At 48.2% G+C, this 26478-nt stretch overlaps 2 protein-coding genes across 2 annotated transcripts; one reads left to right on the top strand and one right to left on the bottom strand.

Annotated features, from left to right (window-relative positions):
* Positions 1-1033: 1033 nt before the first annotated feature.
* On the top strand, positions 1034-9233 carry LOC135804535 (uncharacterized). The gene is made up of 7 exons (XM_065318424.1): positions 1034-3312; positions 4005-4131; positions 4997-5066; positions 6173-6238; positions 6823-6935; positions 7194-8327; positions 8716-9233. The coding sequence occupies exons 1-7, from the start codon at positions 1511-1513 to the stop codon at positions 8770-8772; spliced, it is 3369 nt and encodes a 1122-aa protein (XP_065174496.1). The 5' UTR covers positions 1034-1510; the 3' UTR covers positions 8773-9233.
* A 244-nt stretch (positions 9234-9477) lies between these two features.
* On the bottom strand, positions 9478-25823 carry LOC135804537 (septin-11-like). The gene is made up of 15 exons (XM_065318427.1): positions 25553-25823; positions 25231-25345; positions 23422-23481; positions 22158-22211; positions 21287-21368; positions 20181-20321; positions 19034-19079; positions 18260-18331; positions 17023-17112; positions 15985-16081; positions 14735-14786; positions 14101-14217; positions 13202-13334; positions 12704-12781; positions 9478-10353 (listed from the first exon to the last, which is right to left on the bottom strand). Exons 1-15 carry the CDS (start codon positions 25580-25582, stop codon positions 10219-10221), a joined length of 1302 nt encoding a protein of 433 aa, XP_065174499.1. The 5' UTR covers positions 25583-25823; the 3' UTR covers positions 9478-10218.
* Positions 25824-26478: the final 655 nt, after the last annotated feature.

The following is a 26478-nucleotide window of genomic DNA, read 5'->3' on the forward strand; positions in this document are numbered from 1 at the left end:
TGGGGCTGATATGGGCCAATTTCAGCATCATCGGAACCTTTCCCGTGGCCAGTGACGCGTTCATCAAGATAGTCAGTGATGAGACCAGGAGTCCCCAGGACGCACTTCTCTGACACCAAACACAATGCCACTCCTCACTGACATGCCTCTGTCCTCCTTCTTTGTGCGTTGCGCTTATTCTTATTAATTTTTGTGTTTCTGTTTCGGTACATTTCGTATTTCAAGGCATATCCCGAGGCAATAGGTATCATTGATTAAAGGACCATTCTGGAACATTCAGCATAATTGTATTTCTCTTGCTAGGCTGTTCATTACGAATTATTAGCCCTCCACTGTCTGCTATCTCAACCCTACAGCCTCCCATTATAATGGAACTCCCTTCAATTTAGACTACGTCTTTGGGAAATCCTCAAATATATAATAATAATAATAAATTGGAGGACAATCACGAGCCCATCACTAGCCCTCGGCAGATTTTGCTCGAAAAGCACTGAAATTAATTGGCAGAATCATACAAACCTAGTTGTGGCAGGCATTTCCTTGAATTCTGCTCCATTTCTTTATCCACATACCAAACATGCATGAAACATTCTATTCCACAGAAAGTACCAAATTCTGCCGATGTTTCTGCCGCCATTAGTATCAGCCAAGGCAATGTAGACCACAACTACCACAACTCTCCGTGAGTTACAGAGTACCGGTCCATGACATTGTATTATTATGTAGCAGGGAGTAGAAAAATACCAAGGGAGTAGAATATGCCCTTGCTATTTTTACTACTTGTACTACCTAATCACTGGTGGATCTACATGATATCTGGACTCAGTAGGTGTAGGTTGTCACGAATCCCTGTAGACTGTAGTAGACCGGTGTAGGGCAGAGCTAGAGTGGGAGCAGTGTACTGTATCTGGCGAGGCGTGCCACTACCACTAGCACTACCAGCTGTCAACTACTTGTTACTTTGTTGGTTGACACCCGTGAGAGAGCCTTCAATCGCTTCATCGCGCATTGCCCATTATCCTGTCAAACGCGAGAGGGCCTAGAAGGAAGGAGACCTGAGAGACGTAATTGGAAAAATCCTCCAGTACAGTAGCAGAGCGAACTCCATTTCGAGGTCAGCCTCGCGACAAGCTGAAAGAAGCCGAGACCTTCAAAGTAATGTTAGATAGGTGAATCTATTTGTAGAGCAGTATCTTCCGCGTACCGGTCTGTTTTATGGAGGCGCTCTTCTAATTCGTGGCTTCCGAAATCTCTTGTCCGCTTCTGGTGGTTTGCATGCTGTGCTAGCTGCGACCCCGCGTCATCGTAAACGAGGAATAGCCCAAGAAGGGCAAGATAATCATTGCCATCCCGTCTTCTGATAATTGGGTTGGGTCAAATGCACAGGATTCTCTGTCCGACCAGTAGTCTGCCAGTACTGGAAGGGCGCTGATAGCAGAGCTGCAGGCAGTTACGCCGATTTCGGCAACATTGGTGTCGACATCAGTTTGATGATTGCGTTTCGGGGAAAATGAATCGTCGCTACAGTTGGACAAGTTACTCGGAGGATGAATCGGATGTCCAGCGAGAACCCGACTGGCAAGAGGTCAAGTTTCCCCTGAAGTTCCCGCAGGATGCAGTTGAGCAGTACGACCGCCTTGAATGGAGCGTCGAGGTAACCACTCCAGACCAGGAGATCATACCTGGCGTGGCGAGACCGCGCAACGAGCAGGTCAACATCAAATTCCAGCCGTTCCAGGAAGGTGTTCACCAGGTGCAGGTACTGGCGAACGGGCGGCCGTTCTGTCCTGCCCTGTACTTCAACGTACTCGACGATGGCACTGTCCGGCGCATTGCTGCACCTCCTGGTGCCAACGACGACTTATCCAGACCACCGCAGCAGCAGCAACAACAGCGAAATCGTCAGTTGAAAAAGAAACGCGATCGTCCCAGTAAAACAGGTAGTGCCTACAGCGACGAAGACGAAGATATTCCCAGTGTGGGGGCCGATGGGAGAAAGCTGTCGAGCGGGCCTCGTCGTCAGGTGGACAAGAACCGTCAACAGGAGCAAAGATTGAGAAAACAATCGGGGGAAGACGGTCGGGGAAATCGGCACAATGGAGCTGGATACCACAGTGGGTATCAACCTTCAGAATCGGATCAATACGAAGCCAGAGGGCAGCGAAGAGGACCATCGGTTGAGCGTGCCAATCACACTAGACACAGGAGCTCATCTCGCCAACGCAGTGAAGAACCTCCAATGCATCGAACCAGTGTATCGCACACGCAATCGCCCACCGGTAGCAACTCGGCGAGAGCCGGTCATCATCGACGCAGCGTAAGTCAGTCCTCGTACGATCGCAGTGACATACTGGTTGCATCTCCTGGTAGTGGTGGTGGTGGTGGTCGAGAGAGTGGCAGGATCAGCCGGACCAGTAGCAACGGTCGACACAGCACCTCTGGACGTCCTGGTCTTCAACGCCGCAGCAGCAGCCTCAGTCGGTATGGCTCGGACCAGGACGCAGGACGGCCAGTCATGCGCAAAGCGTCCTCGGCATCACGTCAGTACAAGTCGGACACCGAGTCGATTCTCAGCAGGCAGAACAGCTTCAACCAGACGCACCGTTCGTCATCGCGTGCAAGCAGTACTCACCGTCGTCAATCAAGACCATCATCAGCTCACTACTCATCCAATGATGAGTATGCCTCTGGGTTCAGAGAGAACTCAGGAAGACGTCGCAGTCGCACCACATCAGACCTGCATGATGCTCATCGTACCCGTAGTCCTCCTCCCGCTGCTGCTACTACCGCTAAGAAGATTGCTACAAAGTACAAATCGACCAGTAATATCAGGCAAGGCCCCAGAGTGTCAGCGTTCGCATTTGGAGCCATGCCAGCCCAGACAGGACCGACAGGAGCATACCCGCCACCGCTGGGCATGAAGAAGAGCAACTCACAAGATCACGGCACAGGACTCGCTGCAAAATCCACCGCTGTCGAAGCAGACTTTGAAGTCATAAGCTCCCCCAATGGCGAAGAGTCGTACATCCTGAAAGGTCAACGAATGCTCTCCGTCCGTAAACTGGGCCGGTCAGCCAAGGGCGACGAGCTGGTCCAAGCCGACAGTGGTGAGATCTTCTTGATTCGGCATGGCCGCGCCGTCCCCATGCAGCAGGGCTTTGCCGCAGTGGCAGATACGCCGCCGTCATCAACCAATCGAGCGCAGATGGTACCGCTAGGGAAGAAGATGTCGGTGATGAGTTTGAGCTCAGCCATCGTCCCGGCCGACACTGCTAGCCAGCCGGCACTAGTGCAAACTGATGGCAAACCAAGGTATGACCTGTGCACAAAGCAAACAGCCAAATGCATGTGCTGTGCCTTGTTTTCAGCGGATGCGCTCTTGTCGATATATAGAGTGTTTCAGGGCCATATGCATAGTAAACAGGGGCAGTAATAACAAGCAAGTCGTCCATAAATTGAGCAATGGTATGTAATAATATTTATAATACAGTGATTCAATCTCCGGACAGCTAGCTGTTCCGACCTTTTTAGGTCTCCTCAGCGGAGTCAATGGCCCATCCGATCACAATGAGGTATAATTTTTTTTTTTTAATTATAATTAACAACATTTTTATGGTAAAAAAGGAGAAGGACAAAATGTTACGAGTTATGACTAACTGTCCACCAACGTAACCAGATCATATACAGCCAGCGAGTGCGACAAAATGGCGCAAAACTGACAAGATGAATGTCTCAGTACTCCTTGTCAGCTTTGTGCCATTTTGTTGAACTCGCTGACTGTATATGATCTGGTTACGTTGGTGGACAGTTAGTCGTAACTCGTAACATGTTGTCCTTCTCCTTTTTTACCACAACATTCTTATACCAGTATAAACCAGTAACAATTAGCCTTCGAGTAGTATTCACATGCTGTTTTCACTGGCCGTTGATAGATGCTGTACTGTTTTTTTTGGGATCCAATTGTCATACATACACAAAACTGATTGCTGTTTGTTGTTATGCAGATGTTCTGTATGCAACAAGAAAGTGACAAGTGCTAAGCAGCGTGCAGTTCTTCAAGGCTATGGTTTCTACTGCCATAAGCACTTCAAGGAGCTTTTCTTCCACAAACCGGCTGACTCTCATAAAAAGGTATGTTGTAAAACTGCCAGTTCTCGCACTGCACTCGAACGCCCTTACCAACACACTGTATTCAGACTCCCCTGATCCCGAGTGCCCTTGGACTCCCCTGATCCAGAGTGCCCTGGGACTTCCCTGATCCGGAGTGCCCTGGGACTCCCCTGATCCGGAGTGCCCTGGGACTTCCCTGATCCGGAGTGCCCTGGGACTATCCTGATCCGGAGTGCCCTGGGACTTCCCTGATCCGGAGTGCCCTGTGACTTCCCTGATCCGGAGTGCCCTGGGACTATCCTGATCCGGAGTGCCCTGGGACCTCCCTGATCCGGAGTGCCCTGGGACCTCCCTGATCCGGAGTGCCCTGGGACTCTCTTGATCCGGAGTGCCCTGGGACTCTCTTGATCCGGAGTGCCCTGGGACTCTCTTGATCCGGAGTGCACTGGGACTCTCTTGATCCGGAGTGCCCTGGGACTCTCTTGATCCGGAGTGCCCTGGGACTCTCTTGATCCGGAGTGCCCTGGGACTCCCCTGATCCGGAGTGCCCTGGGACTTCCCTGATCCGGACGCCTCTGATCCGGACTCCCTAATCCACACTTCTCCTATCCAGACTTACCTGATCAAGATTCCCCTGATCCGGACGCTCTCTTATTTGGACTCACCTGTTCCCATCTGTGTGTCAGACGGTATGCTGAATTCAACTCCACACAGCAGCGTGCTGCATAATAACAGTACTGGTACCATACTGATGCTGCGGAAACGTTAGAAATTCAGGCTGTACGTCACAGTAACACTCATAAGAACAGGGCAGCTCTGCACCTCCACGAGCAAACTTTGCATTGTGCCTCTTTCTCTCTCTCTCTCTCTCTCTTGCCTCGAACAGTTTCTCTTTGTGGACTTGACGCATATCCCATCACCTGGCAACATGCTGCATCCACGTGCCAATTTTACAGGTATATGGTAGATATTTTCAACCTTCAATATCCATATGACTCGCCAGGGTCATGCGTGTGAGGCTGCTGTGTTGTTTGCTCCGGCTTTTTACTCTTTTAGGGTGTAGGTAACGGGGATGGCTTCTACAAAACAGTTTTGAAAGAATCACTGATGTTGTTTGTCATGACTTTGAAATTACCAGCGGTCAGGATGCATGGCTGAGCAAATGTCAGTACTTTAATGTATGGGTCTTTGTTATTTAGACTCAGGTGGAGAGCCAAAGGATTAATTTATAAGAAGAAATGAGGACGAAGGAACTACAAGTTACGCTATAATGCCCACTAATAACACCAGTTACTTTACAATCAGCTCATGCGATAACATTGCACGACACTGACCAACGGTACTGACGTTCTACACCCAACTGGCAATCAGCTCTAGCACGCCTTGGATGCGCACTCCAACAGCTTTCCAGCTTGGAAGGTTTTAAGTTAGAAATAACATACTGATAGGAGGGGGAGGTGAGCGCAACCAAGACACGCACAAGCGGAAAGTCTCAGCTGTGAAGGACGTTGGCGGATATACATGTATGTCGAAGACGATACTGGTAAGACCATCAGACGAAACGGCCAAACCACAATTCAAGGACGCATAGCGACACACCATGTACATCCGCCAACATTCTTCACAGCTGAGACTTTCAGCTCGTGCTTGTCCCGGGTTTTGCTCACCTTCCCCACCTATGTTATTTCTAACTTAGAATGTTCCAAGCTGGAAGGCTGTTGGAGTGTGCATCCAAGATGTGCTAGAGCTGATTGCCAGTTTAATAGTTGTAGAACATCAATACCGTTGGTCAGTGTCGTGCAATGTTATCGCATCGGCCGATTGTAGCGTAACTGGTGGTGTTAGTGGACATTATAGCATAGCTTGTAGTTCCTTGGCCCTCATGTCTTTGTTATTGAATGTTGTTGTTGATGTCAGTTTTGTATTTATTGTTATGCTAGGGAAATCCCCACAGACTATAAATAGGTCTTTACAGGATACTAGTAGACTAGGTAAGTGTGCGAAAAGGTTGAATGAAGAAAACGGATGTTGATTGCTTTGGCCTTGCTTCTCCTGGTTGCAGCGCTGTCCTTCAAGCAGTTTCTGAGAGCACAACAGGAGTTCAACAAGTATGACACAACACAGCAAGGTAATTGTGAACTGCACAGATTTTTCTTCAAGGTGCTATGGGTACAGGAGACGCACTACCAGTGCACCGGCACCTGTCCTCAGCCGGGAAAGCATGGGCGACAGGGGGGAGAGGACCTGGCCACTACATTCATGATGCTGAATACAGCTTCAGTGCAGATTTAAAAGCATATTCTTGGCGTACAATTTGTGCATGCATAGTACTTGATCACACATGCCGTGCTAAGTCAGTGTTAAATCAATACAGGTGCACTGAGGTGATGTGAATGACATCATCGTATCAATGATTCTATGTATGAAGTGGAAAGCCAATGCTTATGATGCCACTCCATGCTAATCACTTCAAATGATGACATTCTCGCATAACCCATGAAGGCAGTCTGCGGCACTGGGGAGTCGTGGAATACCGGCACCTTACTACTCCCTGCCAAGCACTCAGCGGCATACACAGTGGTATTATGCATTGACTGGTGCACGGTTTCAAGCCAGGGCTATGACAAGTTAGTAGCTACTGTGCTACGTGCAGTGATATTATTGCCATATGTATATATTTACTGATTTGCTGCTGCTGCTGTGTGCTGCCAGGAGTAATTCCAAAAGACATGACCTACCCAATCCTGCAGCAACTCTTGCTGAAGAACGGTTTGAAGGAGAAGAAGCTGAGGGACTACTTCAGCGGTCCACACTATCCTAAACTGGTAAGCCCATGCCATTAGCCGAACGAGGCCATGAACTGCTACTCTTTGCTTCTGCATTGCTAGCAAATACAGGTTTGGATAGTCACGGCAGCAATACTAGTGCTTCAATCGGGGCTCAGTGTAGTCAGTGTAGTCAGCTGAAAGCTGAAAGTTGAAACTAAAGGGACTGAGTAAATCACTGGCTGGCTAACTCAACTACTGTTACAGTCATCACTGATAAGTTATCTTGTTAGCAATTTCCACGTTGTGTGTTTACAGCTCATGGACCTGCAAGTAGTGGATGAGACCACCATTAACGAACTCCAGTTCCTGAACCTGCTAGCTATGGTGACAAGGGAGCTTACGCGCAAATGGCTGCAGAAGGTCAGAGTTCAGAAGGCGCCCAAGATGACCAAGGCCTGGAGCATGACGGCCCTGGACGGCTCTCAGATGCCTGCTCCGCCAACGGAAGACTTCACATCGCAGAGTATGGTTGGCATAGGACAAAACACTTCCGTTTCGAAAGCCGGCATGCCACGCTATGACTCACGCGTGCACCAAGCAAAGCCAAGGCATGTCTCCACGTCCAACATCGGACAACAGGCCTACAAGCCGCTCAAGATGGCTGAGACGGCACCGAAGAAGAAGAGACGTCACACCGAGAGCGGCTTTCAGGCGGCAGCTCATCCCGCACAGCAACAGCAGTATAGCCGCCATGTGCAGCAGCCCTGGGAAGAAGAGGATGATTATGATGAGTATGGCGAAGATGACGGCGAGGTCTTCCAGCAAAGGCAATCATCCCAGAGGCGATCTAGTCAGCAAAGAGGAGGAGGGCGAGGTGAGCAAGAGCTCAGCCGGCACTCATCCGCTGCTGAATCACGTAGAGATAGATACAATGGACGAGGTGAACCCGAGGGACGCTCCCACGATGACGTGTCAATGGCCAGCTCGAGAGCCGGCCAGAGAAAGGCGACCGCCGGTACTAAAGCTACCAGTGCCACCAGGGGACACTCACAGGGATATACACACATACCGACTGCAGCACAGCAACAGCAACAGCAACGCAGACCTTCAAGAGCTCCGAAAACACGAGAGGAAGCGCTGACCGCTCGCCAGCAGCTGCAGGAGATTTTGCGAAAGGAAGGCGCAGCAGTATCCACGTCTGACAATGAAGTGAGCAATGATGAAGAGGAGAATCATCATGATGACCAAGGCAGCACCAGCATTCCAGCATTGCGTGCTCCCGATCAACCTGCCCAGGCTGTTGCAGTACCTACGGCTGGCGATGCTCCTGTGGAGAGCAGTGCAGATGAAGACGACGAGGAAGACGAGCTCAGTGACAGTGAGGAGGAGGACTCCGAGCAGCTGCTGGAGGAAGGTGATGAGGACGAAGTCACCAACAGTGAAAGAGAGGTAAGATTGGTAACGAGGAGAGCGAGAGAGAGAAAGGAACGCTTTGTGTATTCGTGTGCTGTTATAATAATTTCCATGCTACTGAATACTGTTATTCAGAGAAGATAATTAGCATGATAGCAGTTAGTAAATCTCCCAGCCTCGGAGTGTGCAACGTGAACAGCACTGGATAGTAGTAGGCGTTAGACATGGCGACTTGTCAATAATGCTGTTTTCTCACCAGCTTAAGGTAGCTGAAACCGGAAAATCTAGAGAAAACCCGGACTGCATGCCCCCACCGGAACAGTTTATTTCGTTGTTGTTTTGTGAGTGATCCTGTACACATATGCGCGCAAATGTTTTGTGCACATGCACAATTGTGTGTATGTGTTGTGCATCCCGCTTGCAGGTCGAGGATATGTTGATCAGTGGCAACAGCGTCGCCGATGCCTGGATGTTGTACTAACATCGATCACGCTATATTATCAGATGCTTACAAGGAAAGAGTGGCTGAAATTCGTCATCCCAAAGTTGAACAACACCCGACGATGGAAATAATAATAAGCCAGCAATTCCGCTTGCAGCCCTCAACGGCTGAATTGAATCGGTGGATGTCCATCAATGACCTGTACTGTGGGGCGGTGCACCCAGTTCCTACTTCAAAGTAGACGTTGCAGCTAGAGCATACAATGGCATCGGCATCAGATATCTGAATTTCTTAGTCTTTTGACATAATAGAGACTTATCGAAAATAGTGGACAGCATTCTTGCATGCGTGTCTGCATGACCAATTCACAATAATTTATCACCATAGCGCTTCTATACTACAAGCGCATGTTTTTTTTAATTTGGCTCAAAACTACACCTTTTCTAACTACAGTACATTTACTTTCATTGCAGCACTGTAAACTAACAGGTTGCACCACAGTTACGCATATGCATGCCCAGGCCGTAGCTTGTTTAGTATAGCATGGCAGAGCTGGCAATGCAGGACAATGCATGCATGTAGTCGCGCAGATGCAGGGACGGCCTGAGCCTTGGTGCTGCTTTCGGCTCGTGGGTCGGATTTCTCAAGTTGGCCAAGACTGCACATGTCCATTGATATTGCACTGACAGTTCTAAGTGACGGACATACCATTGGGCTTTGCATCAAATCCAATGTGAAAGCCGCTGGAAGTGTGGACGGATATCATTTTCAAAGGAAAGCAGGCAGTGAGCTGAGTCAATAGAACAGACTGGGGCAACAGTTCCTATACAATAAAGAACACAAGCAGTGGACCTAAGTGCTAAACTGCATAATACACCATAGGTTTAGCAGCAGAGTAATAGCACACGGCATTAGTTAGTACTATAATAGTAGTTCTAGTTGTCAATGCGGTAACCTGTAATTCAGTACTAGTAGTAATAGATGATCACTACATCGTGTCAGATATATCTAAGGTCTAGTGTTACATAATCATTGCATAGCTATTGAACCTCTCCGGACATACCACTGCAACGGGGGTGGCACTATCAGTTACACACAAGCATGCACACGCACACAGTCATCCTGGCAATGCACCCACCCATACATACATACACTGCGTGACTGTACTGCCTACTACTGGCCACTTTCAGAGTAGCAACACGGCCACAGCTAGTCATGAGTGCGTAGATCAGTGTGTGTGTGTACACTGCTCCTGATCAGGCTCCTCTAGCATGCATCACTGGATAGAAAGAGTGGCTCTGCCGCAGTGAGTGCACACAGGCACGTGCAATGTGTTCAATGCCAATAGCACATGCAGTAATCGTCAGATTGTTCCTAAAGGCTAGCTATGGATCGTTTCTCTAGCACGTGCAGAGCCGGAGCATGGCACACTTCCTTCTCAGTGTCATGGCGATGAAGAGGAAAGGGACAGCAGTTGGCGGCAGTTTACTTCTTGCGTTTGCCGCTCTTCGGGGAGCCAGGACTGCCGACCGAGTTGCCCTGGGCCATGTCACGTGCCGCCTGAGCCTGTGCTGCTTGCGTTTCGGCTTTGTGCTTGTTGAACTTGTTCATTTCCTCCTCCTGCAGAACACAAACACACACAGATGCCTTACAAGATCAAATTGCAAACGACGAAAATCATCCGGGCACAAAGAGTATGTTCTTTTTCGCATGAGCCCACTTGCAAAACACATCAACATGGAATGATTGCGGTCACGTAAAACGCTGCTCCATTTCTTATCTGTTCGCTTGCAACTTGTCCTTGCATACGGCATTTTCTTCTTCTTCTGTAACAGTCATACTAGTTACACTCATGTTTGGCTCACAGTTAACCCTTTACGTACTGAAAAAAATGTACGCAGACTGAATTTGATCTCGACTCCTTTTGACGATTTTTTCAATCTTGAGCTTCCTGGAAAGCTCGTCGCAAGAGGAATACATTGAGCCCACACTTGCCACCACGAAGGTCAAAACTCCAGCGCTACAGCCCAGCGTCTTAGTTGCAACGCCAATATTTCGACAGAAGTCGTCTTGTATCAGCCATTTCGCTCTCCTTGCTTGTAACAACTAATTTTTACTTCCAAAAAAATTCCACAATCTGCCACGAGCCCGTTTGCCATTTTGAATGTGTTTCTACGTCACTGGATGCCCAGAAAGATGGAGAAATCCCTTATTCAAATCTGCGCACGCGGCTATTGAGCGACAATTGCCGCGATTTGACTTTCGAGCTTCGTAACTCTGGAACCGCACATCGGAGTGTTTCTGCGATTGTTTCAATGGACAGCTGGGGGTTTTCTCTTCGACCTACATAATTTAGGTTTTGGAAATAACCCAGAAATGACTGAGTTACGATCGATTGAAAATTTGAAAAGTTTCGATCCCAGGGGATCGAAAGTTGTACAGTCCGTACACAAAGGGTTAAAGGGGAAGTCCGGTGAAAAATTTAAATTTCAGGGTCAGTAGAGTTTCGGCCGCTGAGTCGAATGGTGTTGGTCCCACGTGTCTCCGACAAAGCGTTCTCGAGATATTTCCGTTTGAAAAACTGAGTTTCTGGGGCTGCGCCATGAGAGTGAGGATGCAGCCATGGCTGACCTTCATGAGTTCGGTCTGGGGCTGAGAACTCCGGTATTCAGCTGAAGAAATGGCCGCGCGGGCCGGTCAAGAGTGAGCGCTACTGAGTTTCCGACTGATGAAGAAGCAGCAGCTATTGCAGACGAGGCTGATATAATTATCAGATCGCTGGAGAGCAGAGTCGCCAAAATGGAGAAGAGTGATGCGAGTGCTCTAAGACTAAGTGTTGTTCCATACCGATTCGCTTAGACTCCAGTAACCTGCCACATGGTGATGTTTTGGTGCGAACTTGGCATATTTCGGACACTCAATTCATTATTGGAGAACAGTGCAGGCTCTTTGAACCACGGGCACGACTCTTCGCTCGCAACGCTACGGGATCTGAAAGTTCTAGGTCTGGGAGCTGTTCGCTGTTTTGTCACTTGTCACGGTTGTGCACTCATCGCTGTAGCATAAAATAATGAGGCGGGAGCGGAAAACTAAATTTTTCTTTCTCAAAGCACAACCACCGGTGCACCGGCACCGGCAAGGAGAAACGCTCGTTCTCTGACTACATGACTGAACAATACGACTGACACGAGTGTAGTACATCATGACAAGTCCGTGTGTTGACTAGTTTTCTGAGTCTTGACTTGTGACTCGAGTCTTGTTGTACCTACCCCAGCACGCCAGTTCGGGAGTAGTTCCGTGTGTGATGAGTTTGTTGACTACACAGTCTACAGGCACGCAGTGCATTGCTAGAGCCGTAGTGCGTAGAGGCCAGTGCATGTTGACGGAAAAAGTCCAACTCGGAAACGGCTAAAATACGGTATAACCTCGAGGTTTACCGAGCTGAAAATCACAGAGTACGTAGTGTTTGTAACACTGAATCGAATGGTCTTGGTCCGAAGAAGTTGCGACAAACGGTTACCCAATCGAACGCGCTCCGAATATGGCCGTTTGGTACACATCTAGATGGTGTGGCTACCTGGCTGCACGCTTTGACGTCATCACCTGGATCTGGGCGAGGCGCGCTCAAATCCGCACATGTTCGATTGGGCGTATCTGACGAACCATAGGCCGCAGCCTCCTCGGACAAAGACCATTCGACTCAGCGCCCCGAACTCTACGGACTGTGAAATTTTATATTTTTCACCGGACTTCCCCTTTAACAGCCCCGACCCACAACACAGTCAAGATCACTATGAAGACCAACAGCAATGGAATGAATGTCATCCTGAGTGAGCTTCATAGCTGCGACAGTCTGCTGCTGGTCCTGAGACCTAAGACACAGTGTGCGTAAAATAACCGAAGCAAGCCACTAACTCATACATCCATGTAGGGTAGGGAAATGGTGAAATGATACGAGTCTAGAACTCACCAGAATGCGTCTCCGGTCCTCCAGCTTCCTTTTCTCTTCAGCATGGGTCCGCTTCAGGTTCTCGAATTTCACATGCAGCTGTATAAGTATGGAAGTGACAATACCCAAACAGCATAGAATTCGTGGTGAGCTGCACTAGATTTTCCAATATTACTGTCGTGGACATGGAAATCCGGTCGCACGTCTAGCGGCCCCAGGGCGCTGGCCATGCAGTCGTGGGTAAGCAGTACACACATACGCGCTGCAGTTCGCTGGTCGCATGACTGTGCACTGTTCTGTACGCGCTGAGGGTGCCGTCCCCGGTCAATCGACTGTATTTCCATGTCCACGACAGTAGTTTCTACATCGCCTGGACAAGTACTACACTACTGATCAAATGCAATGGAGCAATATAGAGGAGCCACTTGCTTTGCAGTGGTGAATCTCGCCCCTAGCAGAAGTGCATTCCCGAGCGGAACAAGTGTGACTCCCAGTAGAGGTGTGTATGGCATTACTCACATCCTGCTCAGATTGTTTGAGCTCGGCCTCCTTGTCCTTGACCTTGTTGACAAACATCTGTCGCATTTCATCCTCTCTTGCCTGCATCTGCTGTAAGTGCTGGTGGCGACGCTTCTCAATCAGCTCTGAAAGCCTGCACACAATACACGGCAAGGCAAATACCATCCCCTAGTGGCGATATGGGCAGGGAAAGAAGATAGAGAAATTTCACCCCCCCCCCCTCCCCCTCTCATTCTAACAGTCCTCTTTCACTCTCTCGCTTCCCCCCCCTCTCTCTCTCTCTCCCTCTCCTATCAGGCCTTGATAAGACTTAAACCTGCTCAATATAAGTGTTTAAGAGAATCCACCGCTTATAGTGCGAATAACAAAGGGTCCTCAAAGCTTGCTCAACACATCCAGACAGTGCTGTCTCGTGTTCACGAGGAGTTTGTCACGCTCGAAATGGAGTGTCTACGTAAGTTTATATCCCTGGGGATGTTTGGACCTAGAGAGCACTATTATTATAGTGTTCTTCAGGCAGCTGCAAGCACTCCAGCTCAACTGATACGGGGTGAATTTGCTGAAAAACTGGGTAGTGAGCCGCTGAGGGAGTGGTGCTTTTTGTTGGTTCGTCGAGTCGAAGGTTTGATTGTCTTCTCATGTGCTCTGGTTGGCAGTCACGTCAAGTCGGTAGGAAAATGCGAGCTCGAACGTTGAGAGTAGCCGCCGACTTATGAGTAACATTCCGTATCTTCCAGATAGTTCTGTTTGCAAAATAAGATGTGTGGTGATGATGGCGTACTCGTATAGTCAGCGTAAAAGTGAAATGGTGGTGTGGGCAGCCACGTGCCCGACAGCTCTTGCTAGTAAATGAACACTACAAGCGGCGTATGAGAGGTAACTGGGATGTGTGAACTTACCTGACGGGCTGATCGGTCTCGTCGCGCTGCGCAAAGCCCATCTCGGCTAACTTGGCGCGGCGATAGCGCTCGTAGTGAGCTGAGTGTGTCTTCTCGCGCAGGTCTTCCATGTTCTCACTGCCAGCAGCAAGCATAGATAAACAACAACAGCAGCAGCGGCGGCGACGACGACGACGGCGGCAACAACAACAACAACAACAACAACAACAACAACAACAACAACAACAAAACAGCTTCTTACAAAATGTAGAATGTACCAGTGGACCCATTCAGTTGTGGTATGACAGTGTATGGGCACTACACTGCAGAGAGTTTCCAAAACAAGCAGCACTTTGATCGTAGGATGGATACATTAAAGCTCTGCTGGTATTGCTTAAGGTACACGACATATTGATAAGTATTGCAAGTACATGTAGTTTTAAAAATAAAGTTCGGTCCCATTTGTCTGTCCAACAATTCAACAATCTCTCCTCCTCTTCTCCTCCATGCGCTCTCAGCCGACCACCCTTAGTAGCCATTACACACACCAACAATTCAACGAAGGGGTCATGGGGTTATGGGTGCTTCAAGTATTAAGTAGTTTTAACTGCCTAAGCGACAGAATAGTTCGAGCCTAGTAGGGAAGGTTCCTCACCGAAGCACCATCTCGCGCAGCTTGACAAAGTCGCAGTGGCCTTCATTCTCCACTAAAATCAAAGAAGCCCCAAAAGAACAAGACAATATCACCAGTATAATCAGATTACATCCCTCTCCATCTGTCCATTCTCTCTCTCTCTCTCTCTCTCTCTCTCTCTCTCTCTCTCTCTCTCTCTCTCTCTCTCTCTCTCTCTCTCTCTCTCTCTCTCCATTCTCTCTCTCCATTCTCTCTCTCTCTCTCTCTCTCTCTCTCTCTCTCTCTCTCTCTCTCTCTCTCTCTCTCTCTCTCTCCAACAGATTTCAGTGCACTGGAGGTAAATACTGAAAAAGTCTCAATAGACTTCTGGCATGTATACTCGCAGCAGATAAAACCAGTGGGAGGTGAGTGTGTGTGTGTGTGTGGGGGGGGGGGGAGAGCTGTGATAAGAGGACACAATGGTTGACGCTCTTGGCTAGCTCCAACAGTTATCTCAAGCTTTAGAGCTTCCCTAGCACCAGCTCAGCTCTGAAAAGAAGCAGTTGAGATAGCTGTGCTGTTGACCACTGTTTTGAATCATGAACCCCAGCCACAGGCATGTGTTTTAACCCTTTGGCTCCCCACTATACAAATTTCGACGGTATTCCGTCGATGACTTCAAACAGCCATATAAACTCATTCAAATATTGCACTATCGTGAGAATCGAAGTATGTAGAGTGTAGCTGAAGTCCTCAGCTTTCCGTTGGTGCAATTGTTTTCACGATAGCTCCAACGGTTGTTGAGATATCGCGCTCGAAAGTTGGAGGACGGCACTTTTTTCGTTCCGAGCACATTTTCGAGCATGAACCGGGGAATTCCCCTTGTTCTCAAGTACCTGTGATGATTTTTTTTGCGTAAATCATGGTGCAGGCTACCTGCTACGGCAGTACAAAAAAAATCAGAGCTGGGCGAGCAAGGAAATTGAAATGGCTGAAGAAGAAAGGGATTGAGGGCATTCCCAGCGATGTGGTACCTTCGCTGGGCTGTAGAGCTGGGCCTGCTACTCTGATTTCACTCGGTGATGGCTCATTGTGTTCGCGCTGAGAAGAGCTTTCCGGAGAGCCCAAGATTGTGGAAATCAGGCTACTAGAACGTAAGTTATGACCAAAAGTTGACACAATTTGAGCGAAAATTATGGCTATTGCTAAATAGTGGAGTTATGGGGGAGCCAAAGGGTTAAAGTGAGTCAGAAGAATCTCAAACACGGAAACACACACTTTTAGACTAATACCTTCTACTGTGCCCCATGGGTAGCAGCGTGCTCGCACCATCTTCTTGTTCACCTCCACAGACTCCCGACTGCCGACAACGGCGAATGGCACTAGTTTCTGGGTGGTAGACAACACATATGGCATACACAAGGACAAGAGAACATCAGTCATGTGAGTGAATGTCACAGTTCTCCCTGCTCGTCACAAAGAGGAGTATTTTGCTATATACTGGTTGCCAGTTTGCTATACTCTGCCAAGCATTATTCCAAAACCTTTTTCTGCCCAATCTCACCAGGCAGTGGAATACGTTGGAAATGAAAGCTAGACAGTCAAAACAGCTGATGAAAATATAAATTGCTTTGGGAAAAGATATGATTGAATGTAATCAAACTGGCACCTTTGCTGCTTGGTGTAAATATATGTTCGTTTTTACCAATTCATTACTGAGTAAGTTGATAACAGCTAAAAGCTTCTAACTGGTTACACGTCATAAGTATGTATCTCTCTTCTGACGTCCATAGAAATGTTCTTTTTATGATAATTATATTATTTTATCATACACAATATTTAGAAGAGCTAGAGGTGCAAGGCCGTCACAGCCGGGGCGGCTGAGGCCGCCCCACTTTTTCCGCCGTTTTTTTGGAGCACATTACAACAAAGCACAATGATCGCAGGTTAGCGCAAACGTGACGAATCCTTGTCCCCAATCGTGGTTTGTTGCAGAAAAAAGTCTTTCATTGCGGTTACACTGAAATGGCACCAAACGCCTGGAAATGCTTGCAATTGGCTTCAATTTTTGAATTTTTTTCCCGGAGGAGGGTAATGTTTGTCAGTGTCTTCTTCGTTTGTTGCAGAATCAAAAAGACTTTCATTGTAGTTACTGTACACTGAAATGGCACGAAATACCCGGAAATGCTTGCAATTGGCTTTAATTTTTGAAATTTTTTCCCGGGGGAGGACCCCCGCACCCCCCCTTCTATGGCCGCCCCACCTCCAAAGTCGGTGCGACGGGCCTGAGGTGTGCAACTCTGCATTGCCCGGCACACTAAGTGACTTACGTTCATCTTGGCGTTCAGCTCCGCTACTGGCTGGTCGTCGGTAGGGAAGCTGTAGATGTCAACGCCATTCTCCAGAACCTCCTCCATGATCTGGTGACAGAAACCAACAAGAAAGGAGACATTGGCGGATCGTCAACATCAGCAACGTGCCATGAAGCTAAATGAATTGCCCAACATGTCCCGGCATATTAGGCACTCGTTGAATCAGTTTGCATAACAGTGAGATCAGGAGCAGTCTAGGGATGGCTCTGTATAAGATTGACTATTCAGGCTGAAACTTCCAGACATGAGACGGGTTGAACCTTCACGGTCCCGAACAATTCATTCCCGACTACCACTACAAGACTGTTCACATAGAGCCCGTGCTACCCCTGCCAAACCGCTAACAGTGCAATGAGCACCGGTTTCTGTGATGCACAGTTATCATGGAGGTTTACCTGACCTGAACCATCCAATAGCACTTGACTATTGTTCAGGAATACGCATAGTACTGGTCATGGGTAGTGCATGGTTTGGCACTCACTATTCAACTGATCTTGAGGCTCTACATGTATGCGGAGAAATAGTACTAGAGTATGTGGTCAAGGCGGCTGTGAGTCATCTAACAGCGACCCAGTTTGCACAACATTTCACCAGCTATTTCCCTATGGATATTCAGATCAAACTGCAGCCGACAGACCATCAAGGTCAAGTTCTAGACACGGACACATTGGTGCATGCCGTATGGATTTCTCCCGCTGCTCCTGCGATGTTGCGTGCTCATACGCTAAACTTGAAACGTCTTCATAACTCCACATCCGCATCCAATTGACATCTGACTCTTCTTGTGTCTTCATCACAGTTGGTTCCTGCTCGTCCTCACCGACTTAACATCAGTTCTGTACATCATCGGTTGACCTAGACCTGACCGCGACTTCCGCTGTGACATTTATCATTCCCATCAACCCATCTCGGTTTTGTCTACACGTCCCTTGCCATGATGGTATCGTTGAGTTCCGATTACTCACTCAACCCTACAAGTTTCCCAGCGAGCAGGCGGGTAATGGGTATTCGTACTAGCTCTAATTCGTGGATGGCCACAGTCGGAGGCAAGTGTGCCGACTCAAGGTCCATTCCATGGTTCACTGGTCACCACCACTCTAGACACTGATGCCCAGTCATGTCCAGTCATGTCCAGTCGTGTACACGTTGAGTAGACACCCGGAAAGGCAGTATCAGCGCGCAACGGCCCACTCACTCTGTTTTTGAACTTGGTCAGGTCTGCCTTGCCGATAGTGTCCGACTTGGCAATGATTGGCACAACGTTGACCTGCACAGGAGGCACATCACATGACCATCACATAACATCACATATTATACATGCCAGGATAAACCTATAAAAACAAGGTCAAAACAGCTAGCTGTCCGGGGATTGAACAGTGCCTGTATAATTGAACGGGAGATGTTAGTTAATGCCTCAGCAGTGGACTTGTGCAATATTGTAAGCAGTGGTATCAGCACCCCATAAGGACAGCAAGAAAGGCTGAACTAAACAATGGGTGAAGTGGCCTTGGTCAATGCAAACAATGACATTCACAGCATCATGCGATGATTTCATGTTAAAAACACCAACTATTGATATCCCCAGTTCTCAATGGGAATCTAATCACACATACGTACTCTAATGCAACCATGCCAGTCAAGAAACCAAACCGCCTGTCGTGCTGCGTAATATTTACGGGTACACTGAATCTCTTGCTATCTTTCGATTCACCGCGGATCCCTTGCCTAAACCAAGTGCATTGGCAGTCATTGCATTGGTGAGCACAGCATCCACTAGCCCATAGTGGGCAGTCGCAGTGCTGCAGCCAGGCACTGAATGAGCTTGGCAGCTGGTGACAATGCTGGTGCTACAGTCAGTGTCACATAGCCAATCCAGGCAGGTCACATGGCCAATCCAGGCAGGTCACACGGCACAGCACAGCACCGAGACTGAAGCCAGGCTGACACTCACTACTCTACTCGTACTCACCTTTTGCATCAACTCCTTCATGCATGCCAGGTCAATCGACTTCAGCCTGAAAGCAAAGCATACAGCACAAGGCAGGAAGAACCGGCATGCAAAGAGCCATGTAAGAAAAAGGTACATGATTGCTGCACCGTAGCAGTACAGTCGTCCCTCTCTAATCCGGCACTTGTTTATCCGGAATCCTTGCCAACCGGCGCACTTTCTGACAAAACCGATTTTTTTCGTTCAATTCCTACATCTTAATCCGGCACTTGAATTCCGCCTCCGGCAGTGACTTTTTGAAACGAATCGCTCAAACTGCACGTAGTTTGATTTCATAATCCGGCAGTCGTAAATCTCGTACCGCACAGGTGCACTCCAGGCTAGGCCAGTCTGTTCAATGTTGTCCAGGAGACAACGGCAGTCAACCATACTTTCTTATTTTAGCAAGGAGTAGTGCCCTGCCAATTTTCAGGTGCGTGTGTGTGTGTGTGCGTGTGTGTGCAAGAGTACATGTGAACATGTTCTCTGTTTTACTTTATCACTTTATCACTGTGTATATTCCCGGAGAACAATTGAGGAAATAAAGCCGTGCACCAAATACTTGGGTCGACACGGAAAAACCCTGCGTTTTGACGTACATATGATACATGCATGCAATTGGGTAGGGCCGGGTCAGAGGGCAGGATTTCTTAATCCAGCACCCTCGTTAATCCAGCAGAAAACGCCGTAGCAAAAGGTGCCGGATTATAGAGGGACGACTGTACTATGTTATTCTGCATGAAAGGCAGCAACTACAGTGAAGACCAATGTGCATTGCCAACAGGCTAATCATACTGTGCCTAGTCCGAAGGAGACTAAAGCATGCTCTAGCAGACACTAGCAGGACGTCAGGTCTAGTGCAAACATCTGTGGGGGTATTTAACCATGTTCAACATTCCTAATGGATCATGTTCAACATTCCTAATGGATCATGTTCAACATTCCTAATGGATCATGTTCAACATTCCTAATGGATCAGCATCAGCATCAGTAGAATCTTCTCAAACTGACTTCATCCCACCACTACGGTCCTTGAAACCTGCGGGTGTGTGACATTAATGCCACATTGCATGGCAGGTATGCAGACACTAGACTCTGTTGCTGACTCATTCCTATTGCTACCACTCACGAGTGACCCGTCGGTGGCAGGAAGTAGAGGCACAGGTGAACCCTGGTGTCGTGGAAGCTATACAGGTCGCGCTGGATCTTCAACTCCTCCTGCAGGTACTTCTCAAACTGCTCGTCTATGTAGTCCACAATGGGAGCGTGGCTACAATGAATGGGGGACGGGGATGCAGTACATGCAGACAAACGCAGACACAGACAGACACACACACACACAGCCTCTTTTAAAAAATACAAAGAGAACACTGACTTAAAGGGGGGAAAAATTCACGGTTCACGTCAGACTCGGCTAGAGGCCAAGTTCCGTAGGAACACCACCGCCCTTCAAGGATCAAGGTGCAGATGCAGCTCCTAAAGCGGTGGGAGGTGAGTAGATCAGCTCACCAGCAAGTGGTCCAAGACCGAAAACACATTCACTGCATCCAAGAAAAGGGGAAAGCATACCCTAAAATCAAATTTTCACCAGTTGTAGTCTCCGGGGTGCTGAGTCGAATGGCCTTGGTCCGAGGAAGCTGAGACGCTCCCTTCCTCCTTTATTCCAAAATCGAACTCGCCATTTCCACCGAAACTGGGTGACTGCGCCCTACTAGATGGGGATTTGTATGCAAAATGTCACTAAAAGAGCCATTTCGTTCTTATAAAAGCACGGATGACCGCCATTGGCCCATATCTTTTGGACGCTGAGTCGACTGGTTTTGGTCCGAAAAGGCTGCAATGCAGCGTTCGGCCCTTATTCCCAATCAAAAACGGTTGAGTAAGCAGTCACGTGCTTGTGCATACACCAGTCGCCTGGTCACCGTGCCTGCAGGCTACAACTTTCACACCAAGGTTCAACTCAAAGGTACAAAGGTTCAACTCGAGTGACAGGAACGCGCCCAAACTGTCCGAATGGTGCAATCCCAGCACAAGTTGCCATGTCTAACACAGCTTGTTCGCTATCATCGCTTCAGCGATGGGCAGGAGTACGAGTATGAGTGTGTGTTGTGCGTGTGCATGTGTGTGCATGCGTGTGTGTGTTCGTTCGTACTGTTCGTTGTTGTGTTCGTCCGTCTGTCTAGTCTTGTAGTTAGATATATGCAACTTGGGTTGCCCTGATTGAGTGTGACTCACCTATCAGCTCGTCCAATCTGGTCACCAAAACCCATACTGTCGATCAGAGTTAATCGCAGTGTCACTGTGCCTTCCTTCAGGGCTAAAAGAACGCAAAGTGATACGGAAACAGGAAGTCATGTTTGGCCATACCGTTTTTTTGTTATGTTACAATTGCCAAAGGAAGAAGAAGACAAGAGAATAATGTGGTATTGCTAGAAGTCAAATGACTTCCATCCTGGAAACTTGAGCACGGGCCTGACTCAGGATACACATCATAACCAAAGAAAGACAGTGCGTGTGTGTGTGTGTGGGGGGGGGGGGCAGCTGGTTGGGTTGGTGGGTACACTTATGCCTGATAGTGGGTGTGTTGCCAATAGGCTCGGTTGCTTGAAGGTGTAATGTTGTACCTTCCACCTTTGTTGGTTCCACGGTTCATATACTTTCTATTTGAAGTATACATACCTGCTAACAATTGACTACTTCTGGCTAGAGTAACTCTTGCGTAATCAATGGTGTTAGTGAAGCTTATATCAGATGCACTCTGATTTAGCCGCCCAAATTGGTAGCAAGTATTACCTTCACTGGGGCAGGGGTAACTGCAGTTGGATCCCGGGATGGATAGGGATAAAGGTAATGAACGAAACGCTTCAGCACCAAAAGTAGCAGTTTCCACACACTACAAGCAACAGACTAGTACCGCCAGCAATCACATGTGCATATACAGCTGCCAACATGATGGTCCAGCACTGTACAGCTCTGTATGTAGAGACCGCTGTACAGATCTGTATGCAGAGACCAGCACTTACTGTATGTTGACACACACATACATACAGCTGCCACCATGATGGAAAGCAGGTGTACAGATCGGTATGTAGAGCTCAGCACTTACTGTATGTTGACGAGTTTAGGGATACATTGGGCAGCTTGTGAGTTGTGGGCTTGTCTGAAACACAAATATCACAATGCAGATACAGTGAGAAACACACACACACACACACACACACAGACACAGACAGACACACACACACACACACGGCACACCACACACACACACACACAAACACACACACGGGCCTGTTCTGCTGCTGGCTAAGCTCCACTGTGGACGAATATCGAACATCGGCGGGGTTTACAACAGCCAGCTACCCTAGCTCTGAATGCTGCATGTTAGCAACCGGAGAAAGACCCTTGAAAGGGTTAACGGGACATCTGCTGCAGGACTTTCTCTCCTCAGTCCTGTACCCAGGCTGATACTGCCAAGCACCTGTGAAGATTGAGGAGGCGGGGACATATTACGTTGTGTTTTTCAAGGGTGGCGTTCGACATGGTGGACATCACATGTGTGCTGTGTACCCTCGAAAAGGGTTGTGTGCAGCTCTGAGCTTTGAGGAGAAGCACCACCGTTCTAAGACCCTAGCTAGCATTTACCTACAGCATACGAACAACTACCTCAAAGCAGATTTACAGAAAAGTAAAAAGTCTACTTTCGTCTCCATTCCGAAAGGAGCTAAGGATAGCCAATAACATCTGGAATAACCCAGCAGCAAAAGTACTAGAACCCTTTTAACCCTTTATTGGCTGGCCTATACATTGATCGAACACCGATGTTCGATGGGGTAGGCATTTTGAAATTATCGTAACTTGGTCAAATCTCGGTCTTTCGGAGAGATCGAAATATGTAGGTCGAAGAGACAACTCTCAGCTGTCGCCCCGAACAATTTTTAAAGCGATACAAAGAGCGGTTCTTGAGTTATAGCACTCGTAATGTTGGTCCCGGGAAATTTGCGCTCAGAGCGCGATGCGTGGGTCAACGGCCGGGATTGTCCCTGCTTACGTCACCTGTTGACAAGACTACACCGATTCAACTTCAAAAGCAGGTTCCCGGGAGTCTCTACGAAAAATTTTGAGTTTGATACGAGCAACAGGAGTGAAATGGTGGATAGAGATAGATCTCGAGCGTGGGCCCAGCGCTGGTGGGCCTTCCCTGGCTTGCAGCGCTGGGCCGGTGCATCCCGTGGAGTCGAGTGTACGCTCATTGCGCTCCTCTCGCCAAGGCCTTTCCAGGATGCCCAAGATCGTGGAATTTGTCCAATGCAAACTAAAGTTACGCATCCAGCTGGGCACTGATTGAACAAGAATCTATAGGCACTCACCATCAAATGACTTTTGAAAGAGGCAGTCCATTAGCGTTGACTTTCCAATTCCCGTCTCACCTGTGCGGCGGCACATGAGGAGAAAGAACAACACAGGGCCTTGCGGCCATCAGTCCACTGTCCACTGTGGTTCAAGCACACACCACTGTCTACGAGTATCAGTACATGGCTTTGTCGATGTAATATTTTTGTCGTGCACATTGCATGCAGTTGCAGGTGAGCATATGTAAGATAAGGACTTCCACCATAAGCACGTGGTGCTGCATGGCTCATGTAACCGGTGTGACTTTTCTTTTTTGAAAATGTCAAAGACACGCAGTCGTGCAAAATGTCAAAGACACGCAGTCGTGCAAAATGTCAAAGACACGCAGTCGTGCCTGCATCCATGCTCTGTTTTCCTGCATGGCTTCAGTGTGGGTGTGTGTGTGTGTTGTCCCAAGATCTAGCACTGTGCGATCTCAATTCTGTACTGTTGCACACAGAGGCCGGTGCTAAATAGTGAAGTACCGTGGAATACGCCAAACACTAGCACACAGCCCAATGGCCAAAGTCTCAGGTTGTACAGCTCCCGGCGCTAACCGGCGACTCGAAGCGGATTCCATCGAGCAAGACCGTGTGCACGATCATGGAGACAAGAACGTGTGTCTGCAGCGTGGCTCAATGAATTCCGGACGCTGCGAGTCCAGTAGTTGTCATGCGCCGGGCAACCGCAGACCTGCGAACATTGAGCTGTGCTCGGGGGGGGGGGGACAGCGCTTGCTTAACAATGAGTTTAGAGCTCCATTTAGCAGCGGAAGAGAATAGTTACTACTGGAGTTCCTTCACTTCCCAATCAGCAGGGAGAGTACAATGTACCAAACTCCAAAGAGTCTCAGATACAGCTGCCATACATGCACAGTCGACTCCTGATATAGCAAACATCTTTGTGCGGGAGAATCAGTTCTTTATAGCCGGAGTTCGTTATAACAGAAATGTGCTCACACTACAGGTGGCAAGCATGACTGACACGTGCTCCATGACAGTATGAATGCACTCGGTTTACATGCAGCCCTACAAGATTTGGTTCGTTATAAACGAGAACTGTTCGCTATAAAGGGTCGATTTTGTATGGGTTCACTTCAAAACAGGAACATGGACAATAGTTCGCTATATCACGAAATTCGCTATATGTGAGTTTGTTATAAGTGGAGTCGACTGTATGTACATGTACATGTACAAGTACTGCGTTGTTGAAGTACTGTAAAAGCCAGTATTCTAACGAGGCGCATATATAACGATTTCCCAAAATTGACTAGTTTATGTGTACCAAAGGTAACGATTCTCACTCATCCTCAACGCTCAATAGGACAGTATATGTATCGATTTCTGTATAACGATTTCTATTTTAGCGACAGATTTCTCCTTTCTTTTGTTAGAGTTAGCACTTCGCTATATAGTATATGGCTTTTACAGTATGGGAGTCAGGCACATACTAGCACCCAGCAGTATCCCCAGTCTACAGCTAGTGCATGGATCATGGACTAAGCTGAAGAACTCAGAAAACCAAATTACAGCATACACCTGTATAACAATTTAGGTAGAGATATCGGTCATAAAATAGGCAAGTGGAATGAGTGGATGAGCACATGGATGTCCATAACATAAGTACCATAACTCCAGCTAAGAATGGATATTACAAGTTAGTTGCAAAAAACAGGACTTTTCACATTCCTTTCTTGCACTCGATTCCCAACTCCTCACAAGCAGAATGCTCCAACCAAACTAATATCGTCCGAGAGGCCCGAGAGGCGAGTTCACAATCGAACGTACCTACGCACAAAATGTTGAAGTCGAAGCCTTTGCTGACCGCTTTATTGACGAGCTGGTCAGGCAAGCTGTCGAACCCAACATGCCCATTCAGCGGCAGGGAGCGGCGCTCACCGTCCTGTGTGACACAAGCACGGTGTCCCACAAACGTAGTAGGCGCGCGCACATACACACATACACACCGGACACACACACACACGCACGCACACGCACGCACACACAAAGGACCTATCAACGGGCTGGGCACTTCTTGTCGTCCACGGCCACTGTCCGCTATCACCGTGAATGATCAGCGAAAACTGAGAAAGCAGGAACTCTCGCTTACGGGCAATATACGTTGGTGCTCCGTCGACATCGCTACACTCAATGACTATACACGCCTGTGAAAACAAACTCTCTCCTTTCAAAAGTAGACAATCTCCCTAAGCCACTAAAACTACAAGAATATAAAGAGCTGCCAGAGATTAGTGCAAGATCCACTCATTCGGGGAAAGAAGACGGTTTTTTTCAACACAGGCTCGTAGATCAGCTACAGAGTACAGGTGATTCAAGCACAGTAATGACGTGTAGATCTACACAAAAGACTCACAAGGACTAGGTTCCCACAGACTCCAGTGCACCAGATACCTACTGACTGTAGATGTAGCCATGAAAACTATGTGTGCAAAGCTGCAGAGTTTGTACCTGGGGAGTCACCATGGTCACACCAGAGACGGGTTAGGTGATGACTGATGATACTGGATAGACGATGACATTCCAACGCAAACGCCACGCTCTCCCGCGATACCATGCATGCGCCATGGGAGATATTATGTGGTCTGAGCATGCAGTGAGCATCCGTGTCAGTCTGATCTGAGGACTTCGCGCTAGCGGCGGCGCCATAGGCATAGCGCTCATACTCAGTAACTACTACAGCCCGTTTCAAAAAGAAAATGCAATCCCGGGGAGCGCTCGCCGAGTTTCTAACTGCTGGTGCTGGTGGTTCCGAAACCTTCACAGAACAATTTGCCGTGTCCTAACAAGCCATTCTATGTCTTTGTTGTCCAATTTTCCCTTATCTTCATACTTTTTAAGACCCAAACCTGATTGCTAATCTTTTTGAAACAGACTGTAGTAGTGGTAGTACTTCAACTAAGTTCAAGACTAGTACAGTCATGTTCTAGTCTTGACGATTGTAGTCACAAAATATTCAATCATACATCAGGGAGCCCTAGGCTATACATACCATGAGTCACTGGTAAGTGGTATAAT

The sequence above is a fragment of the Sycon ciliatum genome, chromosome 1 (genome assembly GCF_964019385.1).
Source record: "Sycon ciliatum chromosome 1, ocSycCili1.1, whole genome shotgun sequence".
Classification (NCBI taxonomy): Eukaryota; Metazoa; Porifera; class Calcarea; order Leucosolenida; family Sycettidae; genus Sycon; species Sycon ciliatum.

Excerpts from the sequence above, each read along its gene's own strand:
- LOC135804537 (XM_065318427.1), bottom strand. The coding sequence starts at position 25,582 with ATGTCGACGGAGCACCAACGTATATTGCCC. Across the intron at positions 22,212-23,421 it reads CTTTCAAAAGTCATTTGATG|ACAAGCCCACAACTCACAAG; the intron begins GTGAGTGCCTAT and ends TTTGTGTTTCAG. Across the intron at positions 19,080-20,180 it reads CTGCCACCGACGGGTCACTC|GCTGAAGTCGATTGACCTGG; the intron begins GTGAGTGGTAGC and ends CTTTGCTTTCAG.
- LOC135804535 (XM_065318424.1), top strand. The coding sequence starts at position 1,511 with ATGAATCGTCGCTACAGTTGGACAAGTTACTCGGAGGATGAATCGGAT. Across the intron at positions 4,132-4,996 it reads CGGCTGACTCTCATAAAAAG|TTTCTCTTTGTGGACTTGAC; the intron begins GTATGTTGTAAA and ends TGCCTCGAACAG. Across the intron at positions 8,328-8,715 it reads TCACCAACAGTGAAAGAGAG|GTCGAGGATATGTTGATCAG; the intron begins GTAAGATTGGTA and ends TCCCGCTTGCAG.